This window comes from Lonchura striata, chromosome Z (assembly GCF_046129695.1).
Source record: "Lonchura striata isolate bLonStr1 chromosome Z, bLonStr1.mat, whole genome shotgun sequence".
Classification (NCBI taxonomy): Eukaryota; Metazoa; Chordata; class Aves; order Passeriformes; family Estrildidae; genus Lonchura; species Lonchura striata.
The window spans coordinates 24,261,096-24,281,302 of NC_134642.1; the positions used below are offsets into that span (position 1 = coordinate 24,261,096).

The following is a 20,207-nucleotide window of genomic DNA, read 5'->3' on the forward strand; positions in this document are numbered from 1 at the left end:
CAAAGATCAAGGTAGTATTTAAGAGTGACAGAGAAAGTAGAAGAAAGAAAAAGAGGAAAAAAATAACTAAAGAAAATGCATTAAGTCATAGGGTTGTATTTCAGCTTTAAAGAAATTCTTTCTCATTGAATAAAAGCAGCTTTAAAAAATGCAAAGGGTCAAAGGAATAATAAAAACATATTAGAAGTGTTTCAAAAATATTCTGTGCCAAGGTCAGTTTTACTCAATTCCATGGGTCTACAACTGAGGATAAAACCTATTAGTACATTTATCTACAAATTGGCTTAGAAGATTAACAACTAAATGGTAAGCCAAACTTTAACACTGGCTAGAAGGTCGTATTAAGAAAAATGGCACGTCATCATCCAAAACAACCTTAACTACTACTTTAATTGTGTCAGCTTTTCCACAGTATCCTTTGTCTCAGAAACTCGTAGGTATGACAGGACTACTGAAGAAAGACATGAGAGTTATAGAGATGTTAGAAGGCAGCTCTTTGTAATTACCATCCCTACAACTCAACATTCAGCTTTTTCCTGTCATGTTTGAAACAGCTCACAGAAGTGGCTTGCTCATAATAAATTATTTTTTTACCTACCCAGTAACTTAGGTCCACCATAGCAATCTAAACAATCTACACTTAAGAGCTCTATACTTTCTTGACAAAGATGAACTACATAACCATAGCCTTGTGATTTATGTAACTGTTAGTAAAAAATTAAATTGTAACATGACTAATGTCATGCTTTCATTTTCCTCTGCCAACCCACTCTTCCAGACGCAAAATCCTGGATTCTTGTCTCATTACTCACCTTTATGCAATCACCCAATGTGAATACAAAGTCTAAGAGTGGAGCTACATGGGCTCATAGTGTAAAAACAGGTAGGCATATGATTGGACTGATGAAGTGCGAATACGTAATCACCTCTTCATGTACAGACTTTAATCCTAATTTAACCAGGGAGAAAAAAAGAGCAAAATCTTTCAGAAAAAGTAGAGGTCAACGGAATTATGTGAATACCTCTACTAGGCAATATATCCAACAACACAAAACAAATTAAACTTCAGAAACAAAAAAAAAAAGGGGGTAGGGAAGAGGAAGGAGGGAAGGGCGGGTTGTGTTTTGATTTTTTTTTTATTGTTTAATTACTCTTTTGTCAAGTCAAGGCTGAATTTTATTACAAGACAAAACCTGCTTGCATTGTAATTTTTACCATATAGGAAGAGCACACTGAACAAGGGAATGACAAAATCTGGAGGAAAATATTGTCCATTTAACCTGAAGAACTATTAATTTATTGCAATAAACCTTATTTCAAGCATCTTGTGTATTATAGGAATTACAATGAAGAAACAAGTAACTTTTAGTCATTCTGCATAATAAAACCAGAACACAACAGGATCTGAATTCCCAAAAAAAAAACCTTACTGTGAGAAGGAAATATTCTTATAAATTTTCAGAGGAAAATACGACAAAAATACTTCAACCTGAAATTAATTTAGAGATAAGTATTAGACAAGCTTGGCCTATCTCTTGTAGAAATGAATTAAGTAATTAGGAAACTATGAATTCTAAATATTTCCTTCTTGAAAATACTTATATATTATTACATTTATCCATTACTTTTATAAAACTGTATTGTCTAAATACCTATATTTATATAATGGCTGTTAATCATGAAGAAAGTCAGAACCATTCCAAGAGTACACAACCTCACTGCCTTAAAATACATACCAAACTCCAATTACACATAAAAGCTGCCCTGAGCAATTTCACATCTTCATTGCGAGTGTACACACTCATGTGAACATTCCCCAGAGAAAGGAAGAGTGTTCATTTACCTATATGTTTATTTTAAATAAAGTATTTGAAACTCTTCATGGGAGTATTCAACCTGCTTCTCCAGCATACTTCTCATATACCATCATCTTCCCTACACATTTGAAAAAAGAGCTAGAACTTGGGCTTCTGTTGGGATGAAGTATGAAACACTTAAGCAGAAGATAACAAGATGAAACAAGTAATTTAGTAATCCATTAGAGCAATACAAATAAATTCAAGTGCTCTCTGCTCTAAACAGAGAGCAAACAAATTAGTGACCAGGAAAACAGAATGTATACTACAGAATGTATACATAATGAGCTTTTTGCACATTAATTTTAATTATATTCAAGTATAAAGAGAAAGGAGGACTAAATGGTAGGTCACAGGTAAGTACATAAAGGTGTACTGACACGAAATGCATGTAAGACTGAGGACATGCCAGAAAGAAAGGCAGGGAATGAGAAGAGCAAATGACTGGAGACCAATAAAAAGATGAGAAAGACAGCTGAGGAGAGGCTGCTATCTATTTAAGATTGTCAAAATCTTCACAAAGCTGCTTTAGAAGCACTCAGAAAGAAACTGTGGTTTTATTGGAAGACCTAAAGCTCATGGATCGATATCCTCATGGGAGGAAACACAGCTCTCGGGGAAATGGGCTTTCCCTCATATATACAGCTTCAGTGGAAAAAAAGCAACCTGTCTTCAGTCCCTTTTGTCAGAATATATGTAGTTCAATGACCACGATGTTTTAAATCTTCTATACACTCTTGCATGTTATCTTACTGCAGCTATTTCTTGCTAAAATAATGCCTATGGAGCTTCCTGTGGGTAGAAGCATTTAACTCTTGTGCTAACTTGCTATTTATTGGGTAATTTTACTTTGGTTTTGAGTGCTTAGAGAAACACCTCACAGAACCTAAATACTAACCAAGAACCATACAGGTTTCTCCATCTGCTTGAAGAGCCATTTGATTATCCCTGTTCTAAAGCAATAAGCATTTTATGTCACTGTCCCAAGAACATATTTCTTGTTTTTCTGTTAAATAAAACCCCCCTATAAACTGAAAGATTTCTCCTCACAGTTTGCACCCTACTGTTCTAGATTCAATCCTTTACACTGGTAGGGCCTTTCCTCCAAACTATGTTTGTTCAACATAAAATTTCACCACGGGATTTCACCACTTAACATGCCCAACTCTTTACCCAAGACAAAAACTTATGCCATCTGATTCCATTCCTGCTCCTACTGTCCCACTTCTGCCTGTAATTTTATTAGCTTTCTCCAGAGGATCTGTCTGATGTGGAAAAAAACAAGCTAATAAAACAATCATGGACTTGAAGATAATGCTAGTAAGATTTTGAACTTTGAAAGCATTTCCAATATCTGCTCATTTTGACTGCAAAACATTTCCCAAAGGAAATAGGCACAAATACAGACAAAAATTAATCAGAAAACACTCAGAAACTTAACAGCAAACGTCTACCACAAAACCTGCTTTTACATTTCCAGCTTCTTGAAAAACTTTCCTGTCACCTGTTCTTGAAGACTACAGTTACTCACATTAGTCTTATTGTTATGAATATTTAAGAAGTCTCACAGGAAATTATGGGAATGGGATTGAAGTAAGGCTTCCTGCCTGTTAATCACCATGGAGTGACGCCTTCCTGATACTGTCTGCTGAAACAGAGTAGCAACTTGTCTTTTGAAAGTTACATTAAGATGGAAAAGTATAGGACAACAGTACTATTTGGTGTTTCACTATACTGGTAGATAAATTTGTCTAAAAATACAAACTGCAAAAAGCATAAGCCTGTAATTTTTTAAAAATTGTATTTGAATACCTGTGGTTATTCCTGCATTCCTGTGGGAATACCTGCATGAGTTAGTTTGTACAAAGAAAATTTTGCAAAAGACAGGCAATTTCCAAAATTGCTTCTGAACATTTCTAAAAAAAACTAACTTTCCCTTATTTCATAAAATACTTCTTACCATAAAATTCAAAAGCCATACAACAACTTCACAACTTATAGCTGAAAAAGAAATACTGGAAGCACAGTAAAATTTACTCAAAAGGAAACTAAAACAATCTATAAGCAACCATTTCCTATGACAGACAAATTCCTAAAAGAGATCATGCGCACCCATTATCTTAAACCTCAGAAGAGCTTACATTCTGAAGTTTAAACACATAAAAATAAATATCTTTCATTATATAATGCTCTACCATCAGTTCTGAGATATTAGCTTCTAAACACAGTTATATTTCTCAATTGGCTTTCACTACTCTGATAATCTTTCAAAACAGTCTAGGTTACTATAATATAGGACAATGCATTTCACTCTCTGCCTCTTTAGTTACATTGGTGACTATGAAGGCAAATACAATCTCACAAGAACTGACCTACAAAATGTAGAACTTGCTGATGGCTATGTTAATTATACTAAAGTAGTCCAACGTAAATATTGTGATGCTGTACACCACACAAAGAACACAGCTGCCTACTTAACTGAGTGCTAGGTATTAGGACACTTCAAATTGCAGCAGCATTCAGAGATTCAAAATACTCCAGTTTTAATAAATCACAGTTAAAAGTATGAAAATTGGTACAGTAAGAGAAAACCATTTATACTGTAGCCCCAAAAGCTATTGAAGAACATGAAGAACCTGACCCAAAAAAAGAGTAATTCTTCTTCAGGCTCGACCACATCAATACCAGCTTGACCAGCAATTTTCTAAACTGCAGTGTACAACAGCTACTGTGCTAAAAATATTCTGTTACTCAAACTTCAAGATATTCTCTCCAGAGATAGGATTTCCTGATAGGAGACTCAAATTAATAGGAAGTGCCCTTCCTGTGTTTTCTAGACTGCTAGACTAATGAGTTTGTTTTCAACAGCCTGTAAAAAAATGAAGGAGCAGGTTTTATTTGTTGACTGGTGTTCAGTGCTTTGAAATGAAGTGACCTTGTATACAAAGCCAAAGTGTAGTAGACCGCAATCATGTCTATTTAGGCACAATGCTGTAGCACGTTTGGCTTTGCCTGCATTCCTGAAGGAATCAGTACAGGAATTGCCTTGAGAGACTTTTCTTTTAGTCTGCAAGCAGCCCTATTCGAAACTGATGGGAATGCTTGTGAAAGAGCTGAGCAGAGACCCCTACTTTCAGCAAAGTAATTTTTATGTAGAGAAAGTGAACAGTTCTGGCCATGCGTGTACAGCTATGGCAAACCTACCTGACTCACTCAGCTATATAAAAACTCTACAAAAAGTCAGCACATCTAAAAAATAACAGAACACACACTCTGTTATAATACAAGGAAAAAAATAATCCTAATCTATCATTAGGATTTCCAGATATTAAGGCTAAGTGACAGTCACCACCAATTTGGAAGATAAAATGTGCTGTACAATGAACTAACTTTCCAGGCCAGTATGTTTTATGCTTTGTACGCAGCAAAAGACTGAAATGGAGGCAAAAGACTGAAATGAAAATAAAAATACAATTCTAAAACTAATCAGACATTTGATTGTGATTTATAGAGGACAAGGGGAAAACAGACAGCACCTGCATGCAGCTGGACTAGGAAATTCAACAGTCAGGAGGTCTTACCAATTATGAATTTTTCAATCTTTTTTATGTGCACAAAAAACCCCACCCACCATTAAAGAAGGTTAACAATATTGATTCTGACAGATTGGATCCTCCTGACTTCCTGCGGTATGAAATCATGCTCCTGTAAGACCCATGTTATTGCAACATTACATCACCAACAAAGTGATGAACATGTGCAATGACTTCAGCAAATGCAAATAAAAAAAACAATTCATCGTTAACCTGCTAATAAATTTTATCTTTCCTACTTATAAGCTAGCTGTCATAAAACACATACAGCAGCTCAGTTATAATAACTAAACTTCATATGTTCAGACACAAAAGATTCTTATATTAATCCAAGTTTATCTCATTTTCTCTCTTCCAGTTGTTAGATGCCTAGTTTATTGTAAATGTTGCTACTCTTTGGTATTTTCTCTTAAAGAAAAAAAAATAGAACAAAAGAACTTCCAAGTAATTTATCTAAGAAAGTATTACTTTCATCCAGGAGCATTGGACAGTTAAATATTCTTTCACAACATGGAAAGAAAGGCGAGCCATCCACTTTGTCACAGATCTTAAATTCTCCTTTCAGTAAAGTTGCTAATAATAGATCAACAGTAAAAATACAAACAAGTTCTCAGGGAACTGCTATCAAACAGTGCCTGCTTGAGCAGGGAGTATGGACCAGATGATGCACTGTGGTCCCTTCCAATTTGACCTATTCTGTGACTCTGTGATATTGGGAGATACAGACATGTAATTCTGTGCCTTACCATATACTTTAGTAAGCATTTCATTCCTAGTCACAGACTGAGACAAACTATTGTAGTTACCATACTATTAAAATCTGAATATTAAAAAAAAATGTTTAAAAGAGATGAACCTTAGAAACACTTTTAAACATATTTTGTCCATTTAAACTGCAGTAGCAACATCAATTTCAAAAGACTCTGACTGTTTTAAGGTGTTGTGTAGAAAATTTTAATTTAACAATCTAGTCACACACAGATATCTTCACTTATTTGTCTAATAATTTGAATTTTTTCTACTTGTAATGTAATAGCAGTCCTTAAGCAGTAAAGTTTTGCTACACATCGCAAGAATTGTTTAACTGCTCTAACCAGAGCACAGCCACATAGGAAAGGACAAGAGTTACTGAAATCAAATGGCAGCCTGCCATTAAACCTCCGTTCTGTGACAATGTCCCCCACGCATCTTAAGAGAGGTCTCTGGTTTAAAAGCATATTTGTGCTGTAAAAGTAGACAAAAAGGCAGATTTCTAAATGCAGGACAGGAAATACCCTTTTCCTCTAAGCTTTTAGTATCACTTCTGTGATTTGTCATTTTTTTGAGACCTTCAGTATATTTCCAAAAATAAAGAGGAAAAACTTCAGCTACAGAAATAAACAAAAATCTTACCTTGTTATTTTCACACTTGTATGGGATTTTGAGAGTATCCATGGCCTTGATCATGGCCTGCATTGCTGTAAATATATTCTGGTACACCAGTTTTGTAAAGCCCCTTTTGTCTTCATCAGAGTAACCTGATCCATGAATGATTCTCATTTGCTTGATAAATGTGCTTTTGCCACTCTCTCCTGTGCCTGCAAGACAAATAAGAAGGACATGCTTTACCCAGTGGACACAAACATGACTTTTTTTTGCACAATGCTGACAGCTTGTTTACTGCAGGGCTCAACAGTGTTAAGTGGTGCTTAACTATAAGGACCAGTTCAAGGTCAAACAGCAAAATCAGTAGCAAATGAAGCACTTAATTTAAATTTGCATTTTGATTTAACAACTAAACTAATGAGAAAAATAGCACTCCAAAATATACATATTATATATAACTTCATATTTGAAAATAATTTGTTCTTAAAGATGCAATTGTCCAAAACTCTAATTTCATGATACATTTCATCACAAAAGTTCAGAGAGGAAGAAAAAGAATCTTCCTAGGCTAACACTCAGGACACTACAGTAATCTGGTATTACAAGCAACTGATATATGCATTTTGGTTTTTTGTTTTTTTTTTTTTCAGGGATGTCTGTTTGTTTGAGTTTTCAGTTTTGTTGTACCTGTTGGCTTGGTTTGTTATTTGTTTGTTTGAGGGGGTATGGTTGGGTTGGGTTTTTTAATGAAACAGAGCCCATCAAACTTCAATCGCAGAACCATATGAAATCACTGTTAATTCAAATTTGGTTCATATTTATTAATAAGTAGTCATTCCTTTCACTAAATATTTTTCATCTTTTTATACTTTGTACTAAAAGTAGTTTATTGATGAAATATGACTATTTTGTCAAAGTTAAGATCTTCTTGTTGGAAACTTCACAAAGGTTACAACACACAACATTTTTCCTTTGCTCCAATTCAACAGGCTCATCTATGACTACAAAAGCTTATCTATATTATCCCTGTGTTTGCTTAAGAGGAGGAGTTGAATCTGCACAGCAACATAAGCCCTGTGTTCACGCAGTTACCCAGCTCTGCAGAAAACAAAATGCATTGCTCAGTGCTTTGTTTTTCAGACTTTCAGCCTGGGCTTTATTTTAATAATTTCTGTAAAACTTTCATGCCTCATACCATAATACTCATGTCCAGGAAAAAGGCAAACTTACAGGCTTCTTAGATAATATTCTCAGGGTCTTCCCAAAAATCTGTGTTTCACAGCACTGCAGTTTAAAGGAGTAGCTCTTAATTATTTCTGAGATAGCACACACTGCAAAATCTAAGCCTCTAAAATCTTCTGTCCTTACCACAAGCATAATTTTGAAACCATCACTCCCATTTCCTGCACACATATAATGAACTTCTAATGCAGGTTTTCTTTACTCACACATTCCCAGAAAATCAAACATGTTACATACTACAGAATTGGAATGGCTTGTGCTAGAAGGGACCTTAGAGATCATCTAATCAAAACATCCCCTTGCCATAAGCAGGGACATCATCCATTAGAACAGTATGTTTGTTCAGACCCCATCTAACCTTGCCTTGAATACTGCCAGGGATGGGGCAACAACAAGTTCTCTGGGTAACCTGTGCCAGTGCCTTACCACCTTCACATGTAAAGAATTCCTTCCATTTCTACCCTTTTTCAGCATAAAACCATTTCTCCTTGTCCAATCACTACATGTCCTCATAAAAGTCCCTCTCCAACTTTCTTGTAGGCTCCATTTAGGTAAAGAAAGGTTGCTAGATCATCTCCCTAGAGATCAAGACACTGACTGGTATCAACTTGTGCTTTCTACAGCCTCATCCATTCATTACAGAACAAGTTAAAAAATACATCATGGCAATAAATTCTTAAAATTTTATCAATTTACGATAATTAAAAAAAACCCAAAAAACCACTTGGTAACAGCCTAAACAGGAACCTCAAGTGGGTCTGTTTCACCTGGTAGAAAGAATAAAACCTGAAATTACATAAGAAAAAAAAAAATCTACATATTCTTTTGAGATGATATGAATTACTTATGGACTCTGTTAGCAACTGCTTCCACCACTCATTCTACTAATGCCTCCAGCTGATACAAGACAAGAGTAAAGGTGAAACAGCAGTGCAGTGGATCAACAAAATGGACCAATGGGGGTTAAAACTATACTGAGACCAATTTTCTGCTGGCTACCACAGCACATTTACATTAGTCAAGTCAGTTCTCTAAAGCTAGATACATAGTATATTCTCATCTGTCAGAAGACCGCTTGAGGCCACACAATGTACCTCAAACTCAGTCAAAATCAGAATAACACCATCACACTCCCTCATCTTTTAAAAAGCATTACTTTCAACCTTTCCCCCCGCCATCCCCTCCTTGTCTAGTACTTAGGTGAAAATCTAATTGTGACTGAATAAAACCCCACACTCCTGTTTCAAGCACACAGCTCAGTTGGTCATCTGACTTTTAAACTTCTCAGATAAAATCAAACTAATAGATGATAAAAGATTAACTGTCTTCTAGAAATAACAAGAAATGTCTGTAATAGTGATGAACTTTTCAATCATGGAGTAGAGGATTATCAAAATTTGTAAGAGCTTAACATCTTAAAAACTGAAAATTTCTCAAAACTGCTTTTTTTTCCTTTCCCTTGAAATGTTAATAGCTACAACTATTACTGTATCATCAAGAATTTTACAACCAGAGATCTGAAAGTATTTCTAGCAGTATTACATCCACAAGCAGAATCAGGAAAGAAGGCAGGTTGCTTAAATGCAGAATAGATCCTTATGCATGCACTTGCACCCAGATATATACATGTCATGTACAATTTATTTCTCCTGGTACACATCCTGCAAAAATCAAGCTACAGAATGTTGAAATGCAACATTCTTTACTCCACAAAACTAATGGAAAAAAACTTTAAACATGGTTAATTTTTAAATAGGTGACAATGCAACTACTGGCAGAGAGGTTTCAGAACTTGTGGTGACTGACAAAGAAGATACAGAAGACTAATTTAAAAGAAAAACAACTGCAGAAGCCTAGAATGACAAGCCTTTCCTTTGTATGGTTTTCCTGTACTTGTTTTTGCATTTTTCTGCATTGCAACTTAAAAAAAAAATCTTAGGTATAGTAACTTCAGATCAAATACAAGACTGTTTTTTAACTAAAACAACAAACTTAGCATTCTCTAAGCAAAATTCACACTGGCATCTCTTAAACAGAAACACTGCTAAACTACACCCGATAGTGTTTTTTTCCCTCGGGTTTGACCTATGAAAAGGCAATAAAAACTTGCTATTTTATTGTTTGAAATTTTATATTAAATTAGATAGAAGAGGACATTCTTAACAGGTAAGAAAGGAGAAAGTAACTGAAATCCACACACTGTTAGTATACACACGCGTACTAGGAACTGTCAAAATAACAGTGTGTACATCTGCAGAAAACTAACTTTCATCTTGGGCTTGGATGAAGAAAGAAATCTGACAAGTACCTGGAAAGTGAAGATTCATGGATCAGGCTGGAACCAACATCTTACATAGATGAACAGAACCATACTATAACCACAGTTGCATCAAACATTTACTCATACAAAGCAGTGGGTTGTACACTGCCTCACAGATTTACAAAAAAGGGGAGCAATCAATCTCATCAGATAGTAAGCTGCAGAGTAATTCCTAAGAAGAGTAAGAGCTAAAACAGTAACAGAGATGTAATGACTGAAAAGAAAAATACTTGATTTCACTTAAAGTTATACTACACTTGGAAGAGAGCTTAATGTCCACTATGCTACCACTAATTCAGCAATAGATAAAACAAAAGATAAGTTTTTGTCTGTTGCTGTTCCAGCAGTGGATTACAACGGGATCATATTTCCACTGAAACCAAGTATGGCTAAATGAAAACATAAAACTGTGTAGAATTCCGGCTTTGGACCTGCTTGGCTTTGCAGGTGACAAATCAGTTGAAATGCAGTATGGAATGCACGAAGATCCACCCTGGAACTGAAGCGAAGAAGCCAGTCAGTCTTTCCTACCACTTAGAACAGCAGCTTTCAGGCTCACAGTTGAAGGCTACTGCCGGGAGGGATATTTGGTTGGTAAGACTGGAGCAAAATTCCCTGAAGTGGAGGTGAAGCTCCCCAGCTCACCCTGTAGCATGTATCTGGACAAGTTCTGGAGCAGAACTACAGTATCTTGTCTCTATCAAAAGAAGAAAGCAAAGCTAGTGAAACAAGGAGCTAGTGAAACAAACAGCTCAGTCCATCTGATGTGGTCATGCACCTAGGCAGACCGTGCTCTCATCCTGATATCTTACTAAGAGATCCACACGTCTACATCACCTCTGCTTGACCATCACCTCTGTCAATAGTTGCCACAACTGAGTTGACCTGCTTCAAGCTGCTACAGCTATCGCTCGGGCAGTCCTTTTCAAGTCAAAACTGCTAGTTACTCTACGAACTTTTTTCTCTATTGCTTAAAAAGTATTATCTCTGTAACACTGTATCATACATCATGAAAGATACATAAATACCAACCTACACCTCCAACCAATTTATATTACCACAAGTTAGTAACTTCTGGTTATTAACCATAAAATATTGACCATTTTCACCTTGGTCATAGAAACACCAAAGAATTTCAGTGACAACTCATGCAGAGACAGAATTCCTGTAAGGAATTACCAGTTCTGATAATGGATACAGTAGGCATATGAATATTTTTCACAAAATGAACAGTAAAACCATTATATCTTCCTTCTATGATTATCTAACTTATTAATTGACATTAATAGATTAAACCTCACAAGAGTTGCTTGATGTTAGGAAACATTTCAAGTAGAGTTACAGAAAAGCCTACGAAACAGGAAAGGATCTCACAAAAAAAAAAAAAAAAAAAAAAAAGAAACCAGAAAGAGAATTAAGGTGTCCTCAAGTCTGTTCCTACATCAACAGCACCATGTTTTGCAGTTATGTTAAAAACTGAACAGAATAACCACAAAAAGCCAAATTAGGTGAGAACTCCAGTGATAGCATTTTGAGATTTAACAATGCACAGGTTGAAGAACCACTTAGGAAAAAAAGGAAGAGGGGTACATATTGTTCTATTGCCAAATGTTTGCTCCACTGACAGAATATCTTTAATTAAAAATCACTACATAATTTTCTTACTTGTTTTACTTAAAAGCCACATTTGCATATTCCACTTGCTTTTAAAAACAGAGTAAGCATATAATCATGTCACCATTGACTAAATTATCTCCTCTGTATCATTTTAGTAATTAATAAACATTTCATTAAGATGACTGTCAATATTCTACACAGAATTATTTCATGAATTACTAACAGAACAACAAAAAAGAATAAGATGAGAAAATATTTATCCAAAAAAGGATGGAATTTTATGAAGTAGCTCATGAAGTACATAATTACCTCAAATAGGGAATATGAAACATCTACATTCATGTAGAGCAATTTGTTTCAAGAATAATCTTGAATAGCTTAAATATTTATGAAAAACTAAGCAAATGTTATCCATTTCAAATATTAATAAAGCTGTTCCATCATTTCCTTACCTACACTACATTAACCATCTTCCTTAAAAAAAAGGAAAAGAATACCTCCCATTATGTGGACAGTTAGTCTGAGTGCCTCCTACAGCAGAAAAATACTCTTACAAATTTAATCTGGTTTTTTTGAGACTATAATAAAGTTAATCATTCTAGTGCAGCCACAAAACTTAGAGAAACAACATACCCATCCTCATTGTACAAGTGATGCACTCAAAATAGTTTAAGTGACTCCTACAATAAAGCCTAAGACATACTGAATTACTGAAAAACTGGAAGGAAATGGAAGATAGAACTGAAACATAAAATTCAGCTGATGTTCTGCAGCTTCTTAATTAATGTTAATAGCTTTTTTGTGAACCAGAACCTCAAACTCTTTACAGGAAATGCAGTTAATCAAATACAGCTTTGTGCCAGATAATCAAAACTATACAGCAAAACTACTATTATACAGCTAGGCACAGCTCATTCTCTTCTCCACACCTTCAATTCCGAAAAAACCCCAAACCCACCCAACAGACAAAGAAAACCAAACCAGCAAGGCCCCCAGAAATCAAAACAACCAGACAAATCAGCAGCAACAAATACCACCACTGTCTAAGCCCCCATCCAACAAAACAATCTCCTCTTCATCTTTTATAGCTACAAACAGATAATTGCCACCATCTTAGAAGTATCTTATTATGGTTTAGGTGTAATTCAGAAGCAAGAAAACAAGAGAAGAGAAACTGGGTGCCTTCAGAGAGGTCAAGTAATTCCTCAAGAATTCGCACAGCTTTGTAAATGGGTTCAAGGCAGGACAGGATGCCACCTTGTGTGACCTTCTCCTCCCTCCTCTTAAAAGGATCCCTCTGATAAACCACAGACTCCCTAAAGAGAATCAACTCTTTCCAGCCTGTGCTTAATTTTCCATTTTATATTGTTTTGAGCAGCTTTGACAACTTCTGCCTAAAGAACTCATCTGTGCAGAAAAAGTGTCATAAATCAAATTTCACTCTCAAAAATATGTTCTTGATGCTACTCACAACTCAACTGAACAGCAAACTGTTTAAAGTCAGTCTGTTGGCTGCTGCTCTTCCATGGAAATGTTATAAACAAAACCAGAAACAAACATCAGCATTCATAAAAGAAGGTATGATACAACCTCTTACCTTCCTTGCACAGAGTAAAGGAAAAATCTGTCTTTATAAACTTGTGTATGATTAATTTCAAAGGAATGTTTTATATGAGGGTGTTGGAAAGCAGACTCCAATAGATTCCAAGGCACAGGCATGTAAAAATTGATTATTTATTATCTTCTTCGAGATCAGTGTAGTACACAACTATTTATAAATAAACATGTATGTTTTCCATAAGCTATTTATTAAATTAAAATGGTAATAATTTTCTGACCACCACCTGATTTTCTGTGAAAACTACCTTAACTACTAATTCGATGGAGATTGGGTTTAGGGTTTAAATCTTTTATGTTTCCTTCATATTATACTAACAGTTCTTCACTCTGCACCTAAGCTGGACTGAAGATGATGGGGGCTGAGAGAGGCCATACAATACTACATGTCCTGCAAGTCTCTCCACAAATTTCATTATGACATTTAAGTTTCCCTGCATTCCAAGAAAAGACTTGAGTTACCTTAAAATATAAACATAAAAGTTAACATAAAATTTATTTACCTAATAATTAAGTCTTTCAAGTTTCTTTCACCGTCTGTTACTCAGAGGGATTATGAACAAATAAACACAACTCCGATTCCTACCAACTCTGAGAGACACTATTTTGGGGACAGTATATGGAAGGGAAAAAAAAACCTTAACTACTTAAAACCCTATGCCTTCAGAAAAAGTGGTCTTCATGTCTAAGATAACACAACAGAGTTTGGCCATCTATGTTTTCCCCATGCCAAGGGCTACCATTCTTCTACCATACAGAAAACTGCAAAAGGTGAGTATTTCTCTATTGATATGTTCCATCTACAAACATACAAAGAAAACAACAGCTGTATTTATCAAGCACACAAAGCCTTATAGTTTGCATGTTCTGCTTTTGTAAAGTATAGTTAGAAATTCAGTGACCTGTTTTCTAATCTGTGTTTTAAAAAAGTACTGTAGTACTCAGAGGATATTAGATGTGCACTTGAATCCATCTGAAATACCAATATAAAACAGTATATTATGCAATTTGTTTAACAATATGTTATCAACAACTAAGTCCAAAAACATGAAAACATCCTCTCCAAAGTTTTTTTTTAAATAATATTTATTCTATTCTATGTTTGTGAGCTGTATTTTGAAAGCCTGATATAAACTTTTGACCTATCACTCATACAAAAAGGCTCCATCCCAGAGCATTTTACTTCTTAGAACATGGAAATGCATACAAGTGAATTGCTTTGCTATACCAAAACTAGTATAAATATTAATTTATTGAAAACAAACAACATGAATAATAGCACATTTGTTATGATCCAATAAAGTAATATCAAGTAGCATTTCTAATAGTAAATCTTATTATCTGAAATTAGAAACTAAGAACAACAACTGTTTTGTAGCATTTTGGTACGTTTTATCCTCAAGAATGGTTGACCACTGCTTCCAAGAATGACAGCCACCCCAGTTCCATGCTTTAGTCTAGATATAACGAAGCACTACTTCCAGGGAAGAAACATAAATGAATGAACAGAAAACTCCTCTGCCTTTTCACCTTTTTATATGTCCTTCATTCATGCCAAAGAAAGAACATTTTCATATGGATTGAGATGATTTAAAAGTAAGACAGAAAAGCAAATCATGCTAGTTCTTCTTACACATGAAGAGAATAATATTTTTCCCCCAAAGTTATTTGAGGTCTTTCCATGTTAGGTTATGTTCTCCTGAGGAAGACATTTAAGCTGTTCTCTTGGTCTCTTCTGCTTTTGCTTCTTTGCTGCCCAAGCTTCAGAGCTCTCTGTGACCTCTGTACTAGTATGATGACATGACAGCTGTTGCTGAACACCTAATTAGACAAGAGTCAACTTTCCAGTGTAACTATGAAACTTACACTAGAAACACAAGGGAACTATGTATCAAACGTTGGTATGCAGATACCTGTCAGACAGCTTCCCTGATCCATTCACCAGCAGCACTAGACTTAAGACAGGTTTCTTTCAAGCCCCAAATACACCCCTAGAATTAAAATGATGAAGTAATTTTTGCTTTAGACTAACTACACACAAACAAGTACAAAGTACAGGGTCTGCCAAGCAGAGCCCTGAACTGACTGCAGTAAGGAATCAGCTGGAGTAATTAACAGGTTTTTTTAGTATTATATCTTACACATTTTGTATCTTCCTGGTTTCCCAGGGGAACACATCTTGAGAGCATCATAAAGGAAATACTTAATGGTATAAGACAAAGTTTTATAGTAAGTGTTTCTCTCTAGCACTTAACCCCTCTCTCTCATACTACTGTGAAGGTGTTCCTCCTCCTTCCCCAGGGAGATTGAAGAGGTGGTGGTACCATGCTCACCTGGTTTCAGGCCCTCTCAGTGAATGAGCATCCATTTCACTCCCACATGCCACCAACCCCAGTTACTCCATCTGGGATATCATGGTCATCACAGCTGATCCCAGCATTAAACTGGAAGGAGGGTGGGGTGGGGGGAGTTTAGGTATTTTATAAAGAACAAAGAAACATCCTAACAGGAAATAGAATGGGCAGACAGCTCCAGCAGACATAGGCTGATGGGAGAGCAAAAAAGGAGGTGAACTGGGGAGAACAAAGGCAAGTCCAGTGCAGACACTGTTTTCGAATCAGCAGCTGTGAGTAGCCCTGGGACGAACTTTTGCCATTCCCTACAAGGCAAAGCTCCTCGTGGCTGGCCTTTATTCCATGGACATGGCAGGCCTGCGGAGCCCAGGGCTGTTCCTCTTGCCAGCCTCCTTCCATGTGCAAGTTTCTCAGAGGCTATTTAGCAGCCGTTAGAAAGACTCTGTCCACAGAAGACCTGTCCCTTACTACAGGCAGTATTCCTTCATCTCTTCACCCCCCAAGGCGCACACAGAGCCCAGCACGGCTGACAGACCATGATAAGAAGCTCTGGCACAGCAGCTATACGTAAAAACATATGACTCCATTTTTATTTTCATCCCACAAATACTGTGAGAGGCTCAGATGTTGGGTTTGTGTTCCTCTTGTTCCTGCATTCCCAGTGATGAATGTAGGAACATCAATGTAGGAAGCTCATAACTTCTACGTGCTGCTCAGTGCACACTGCAGGGGTGTGCACATACACTGTGAAATCCAGGCAAGCTCCAAGGCCAAGCCTGTTATAAATCCACCCAGAGGGAAGCACAGTTCCAGATATTGTGGCACATTTCCTGCAGCTTATGACAGACCATCCTTTAATTGAGAGTGCTTTTTAACTGCTACTTCCCCTGGAAAGTCACTAGTTTTTGAGGGTTTTTGCTGTCCTCCCATATTTTATCTCCTCTGAGGTATTCCAAGAAGCCATATACTAATTAAGCAGCTCCTCTAAAATGAAGGTAGACCCCTTGCACACTTGTTGCTCCTACAAGGAGAGGGGTCCTGAACAAGTCAGCTCATTAGCTGGATAGGAGTGACACAACTAGCTCTTATTTCAACAATTTTAAATTGAGCAAGTTTGGAATAATACTGAAAGAGTAAAGACTGAACAAATCATGTTTTAATCATGTTCTTTGCATATTTTAATATAAATACTGCCTATGCACATACTTTCATGCGCATACATACACACACAAAGTGATAAAGGCTCTAAAGACATAAATACACCACTGTCACTCTCTGAATTTAAGAAATCAGGTCAAGGGTAATATTAGCAAAGAACAATTTTATAATTAAGAAAATTATAATTAGATTCTTCACCCCCTCCCACTAAAAAATCTCTGCTTTTTGTTAAGAAAAAAAAAGCAAATCAAATAGCTAAGTTCTGAGAGGACATCCTTGCTAGCTTTACACACTACAACATATAGGTATTTCCATGCTTAGTACATGACAAATGCAGCATTCTTTTCAGATGCTGCATTTGCTCAAGCAAATAGATGAAAAATTGAAAAAAAAACCTTTATGCTTGGGTTAAGTGAGGGATGAAAACAACTACTGGGTCAGTAAGAACATGGACTGTCACAGTCAGTAAGAACAGGTACAAGCATGCAGATTTTACGGTCAAAGCATCCAGTGCAATCACTTTGCATTTGCATTTTTAACAGCACAGTGTCCTAGAATGCATACTGCTTAAAGCATCACTTTGGTATGGCTGAACTGAATGACATTTTAATGTTCTGCTTCTCCAGCAGGGCATGTCAGGTGGCAGCACTCTGGAGTACCAACCACACTGTCACAGAGACAGCATTCATGGCTTGCGCCCCTTCCCATGCCCAGGCAGGGCCCAACTCCCATGCCACTGATCTCAGTTCAGCAACTTCAGAAGCTCAAAGGAAGAGTTTCCAGTCACATCTCTGACATATCACAACAGACAGCTACATGACTCCTCTTCAAGAGAAACTTCTGATCCTCCTTATAATAACCTTGTTGCTGAAGTTACAAATTTATTTACACCTGATTATATACCAGATTATTATTACCTACTCTGAAAGTTTTTCATTTTTTTGTATTTTTATTCACTTTACACACGTATTACAAAAAGATTGCATAGATTAATAAATAACTACTTTTTAGTTATAAAGGTAATAAAACCCATAGGACAGTAACACGCAAAACTCAGTTAAAATTGTGGATAAGCAACACGCCTTCATGAGTCACAGGAAAGTCTTGTTTTGCTAGATACTATTACAATATTAGAAGAAATCTCCAGAAATTCATTAACTAGATGGCATTGGAATTCAACAAAACAACTACTGTTTTACTCAAACATCAGCTACTCTAGCCAATAGCACATACCACCTAGACATGGATACGTAACTTAGGAAATGTCACCTCCTTTCCCTCCTAGTTGCCTCATTGCTCCACCCTCTTCTGAAATTACATGTGACTTTCTGTTTAATTAAAGTCCACATGCTGTTCATTTGCATTTAAGCAAGTTACTTGCATAAAAAATCCTGGCTCATCTGAGATAAAGTTCTAAATTCACTTAAGATCCTAAGTAATTAAGCTTTCTATGTTGACAGGTTCTCATTTTATGAACATTCATGTAATTCTGGTTTTCATTTGTTTTGTTGGCATCTGGTTTCAAAGACTACGCTGAGTACACTTCTAGCTACTTTCAGTGCTATGGCAAAAGACACTCAAGAACATGATAATACTATGAATCTGTTCCTGTTCTTATTTAGTACACCAAAGCAGAAATACATTTAACTGTCAGGGCAAAGAACTGTAACACAGCTGCAGTTCACACAGGCATGAGGTGGCAGGATGAAAGACTAGTTTCTGTTCTCCAGTAGTTTTTCTTTCTAGAGAAAACTTTTACTTCCAGGAAGTATGCATTTATTTAACATGCCATTCCTTTGTGCAATAGTCAAATAAGAAGTATTTGAGTCCAAATCTTCATGTTTTAGGCTATTAAAATGTTATCCACCAAGTCAACATTCTTTGTAATTTTTTTTAAATTATAATTTTGGTTCAGCTAAAAAATCCCCTAACAAAACAACCAAGGGCATATCCAGCTGTCACCACAAACCAGAGTTAACCATTCAAAGCTAAACAAGGACTTACTTAAAACAACCACAATGGCATGATGCTGAAAGGTGATTATATTTGGCACCTCTGTATTTACTTCTACTTTTGCATCATTCTTTTTATACCCCTCCAGTAACCAAACAAAACGCCCCCTCACCACTTCTTTTGGACTTACACAGTTCAATTTATCAATTTTTTAAAAATACTTTTCTTGACAAAATGTAGTCTTTGGTCCCTTTTGTATAGGGTTGGACTGTCTGAAAATCTATAATGAAAAACTCTGGGAAATCCAACAGAAGATATTACAAATGTTCCTTTTGTTATCGGTTTGTTCTAGGAGAAAAAGGCAGGCAGAAAGAGACAACATACAATAGCTTACATGACTAGAAAATAGCCCACTCCTTTTAGATATCTCTAAAAAATTCCCATGTCATAACTCCCCTGTTGCTCTAAAGGCATTGAATTTTGTGAAATAACGTTGATTTTATGGAGAGTACAAATACTGAAAACACTAACATTTTTCAAAACAAAGAACAAACAGCATTTTCTACACTAACATCACAATTTCTAACCAACAGACCCCTCCACACAGCTTTCACTGTTGTTCTGCATAATTGGCAAAACCGCCACCAAGCACAAATGTGCACATGTTCACCAAAACCCTCCAGCAGCTGTCCAGCCTCACCCTGCAGGTTTCTACACTGTGCAAGCAGGAGAGGAGAGCTGTGTGTGGCCAAAACAATGTCTGCCTGGGACATGATGGTGGGAGCTGCCAGCCAACTCTCCCCAGTCAGGCACATCTTGGCCCTTGGAGAGAGAGGACCAGGAAAGAGCCCTTCCTCTACTCACTGACAAGAAGCTGACAAGCCAGTTCCCTATAAAGGTCATGGTGCAGAATTCATTTCTGGAGAGTTTTAAGCTCCTTCCCCAGCCCTCAAGTAAAACCAACATAGAGCCATTTGGCTGTTGTCACACTGGTGAGCAAGAGGTGTCTGAAGGAAGACAAGGATGGCACTTTCAGCACCAGCAGCCAAGACTTAGTCCACACTTTGCAATGTTTGGGACAATGGGAAGCAGAAGACAATGTGATAACCAGGGATTTCTGAACTATCTTCCT

At 36.4% G+C, this 20,207-nt stretch overlaps 1 protein-coding gene across 1 annotated transcript in view; it reads right to left on the bottom strand.

Annotated features, from left to right (window-relative positions):
- Positions 1-20,207, bottom strand: part of LOC110470681 (guanine nucleotide-binding protein G(q) subunit alpha) — a 117,519-nt gene that overhangs the window by 72,648 nt on the left and 24,664 nt on the right. The window contains exon 2 of the mRNA XM_021530526.3: positions 6,842-7,026. Coding sequence (XP_021386201.1) covers positions 6,842-7,026 — 185 coding nt within the window. The remainder of the gene's footprint in view (positions 1-6,841; positions 7,027-20,207) is intronic.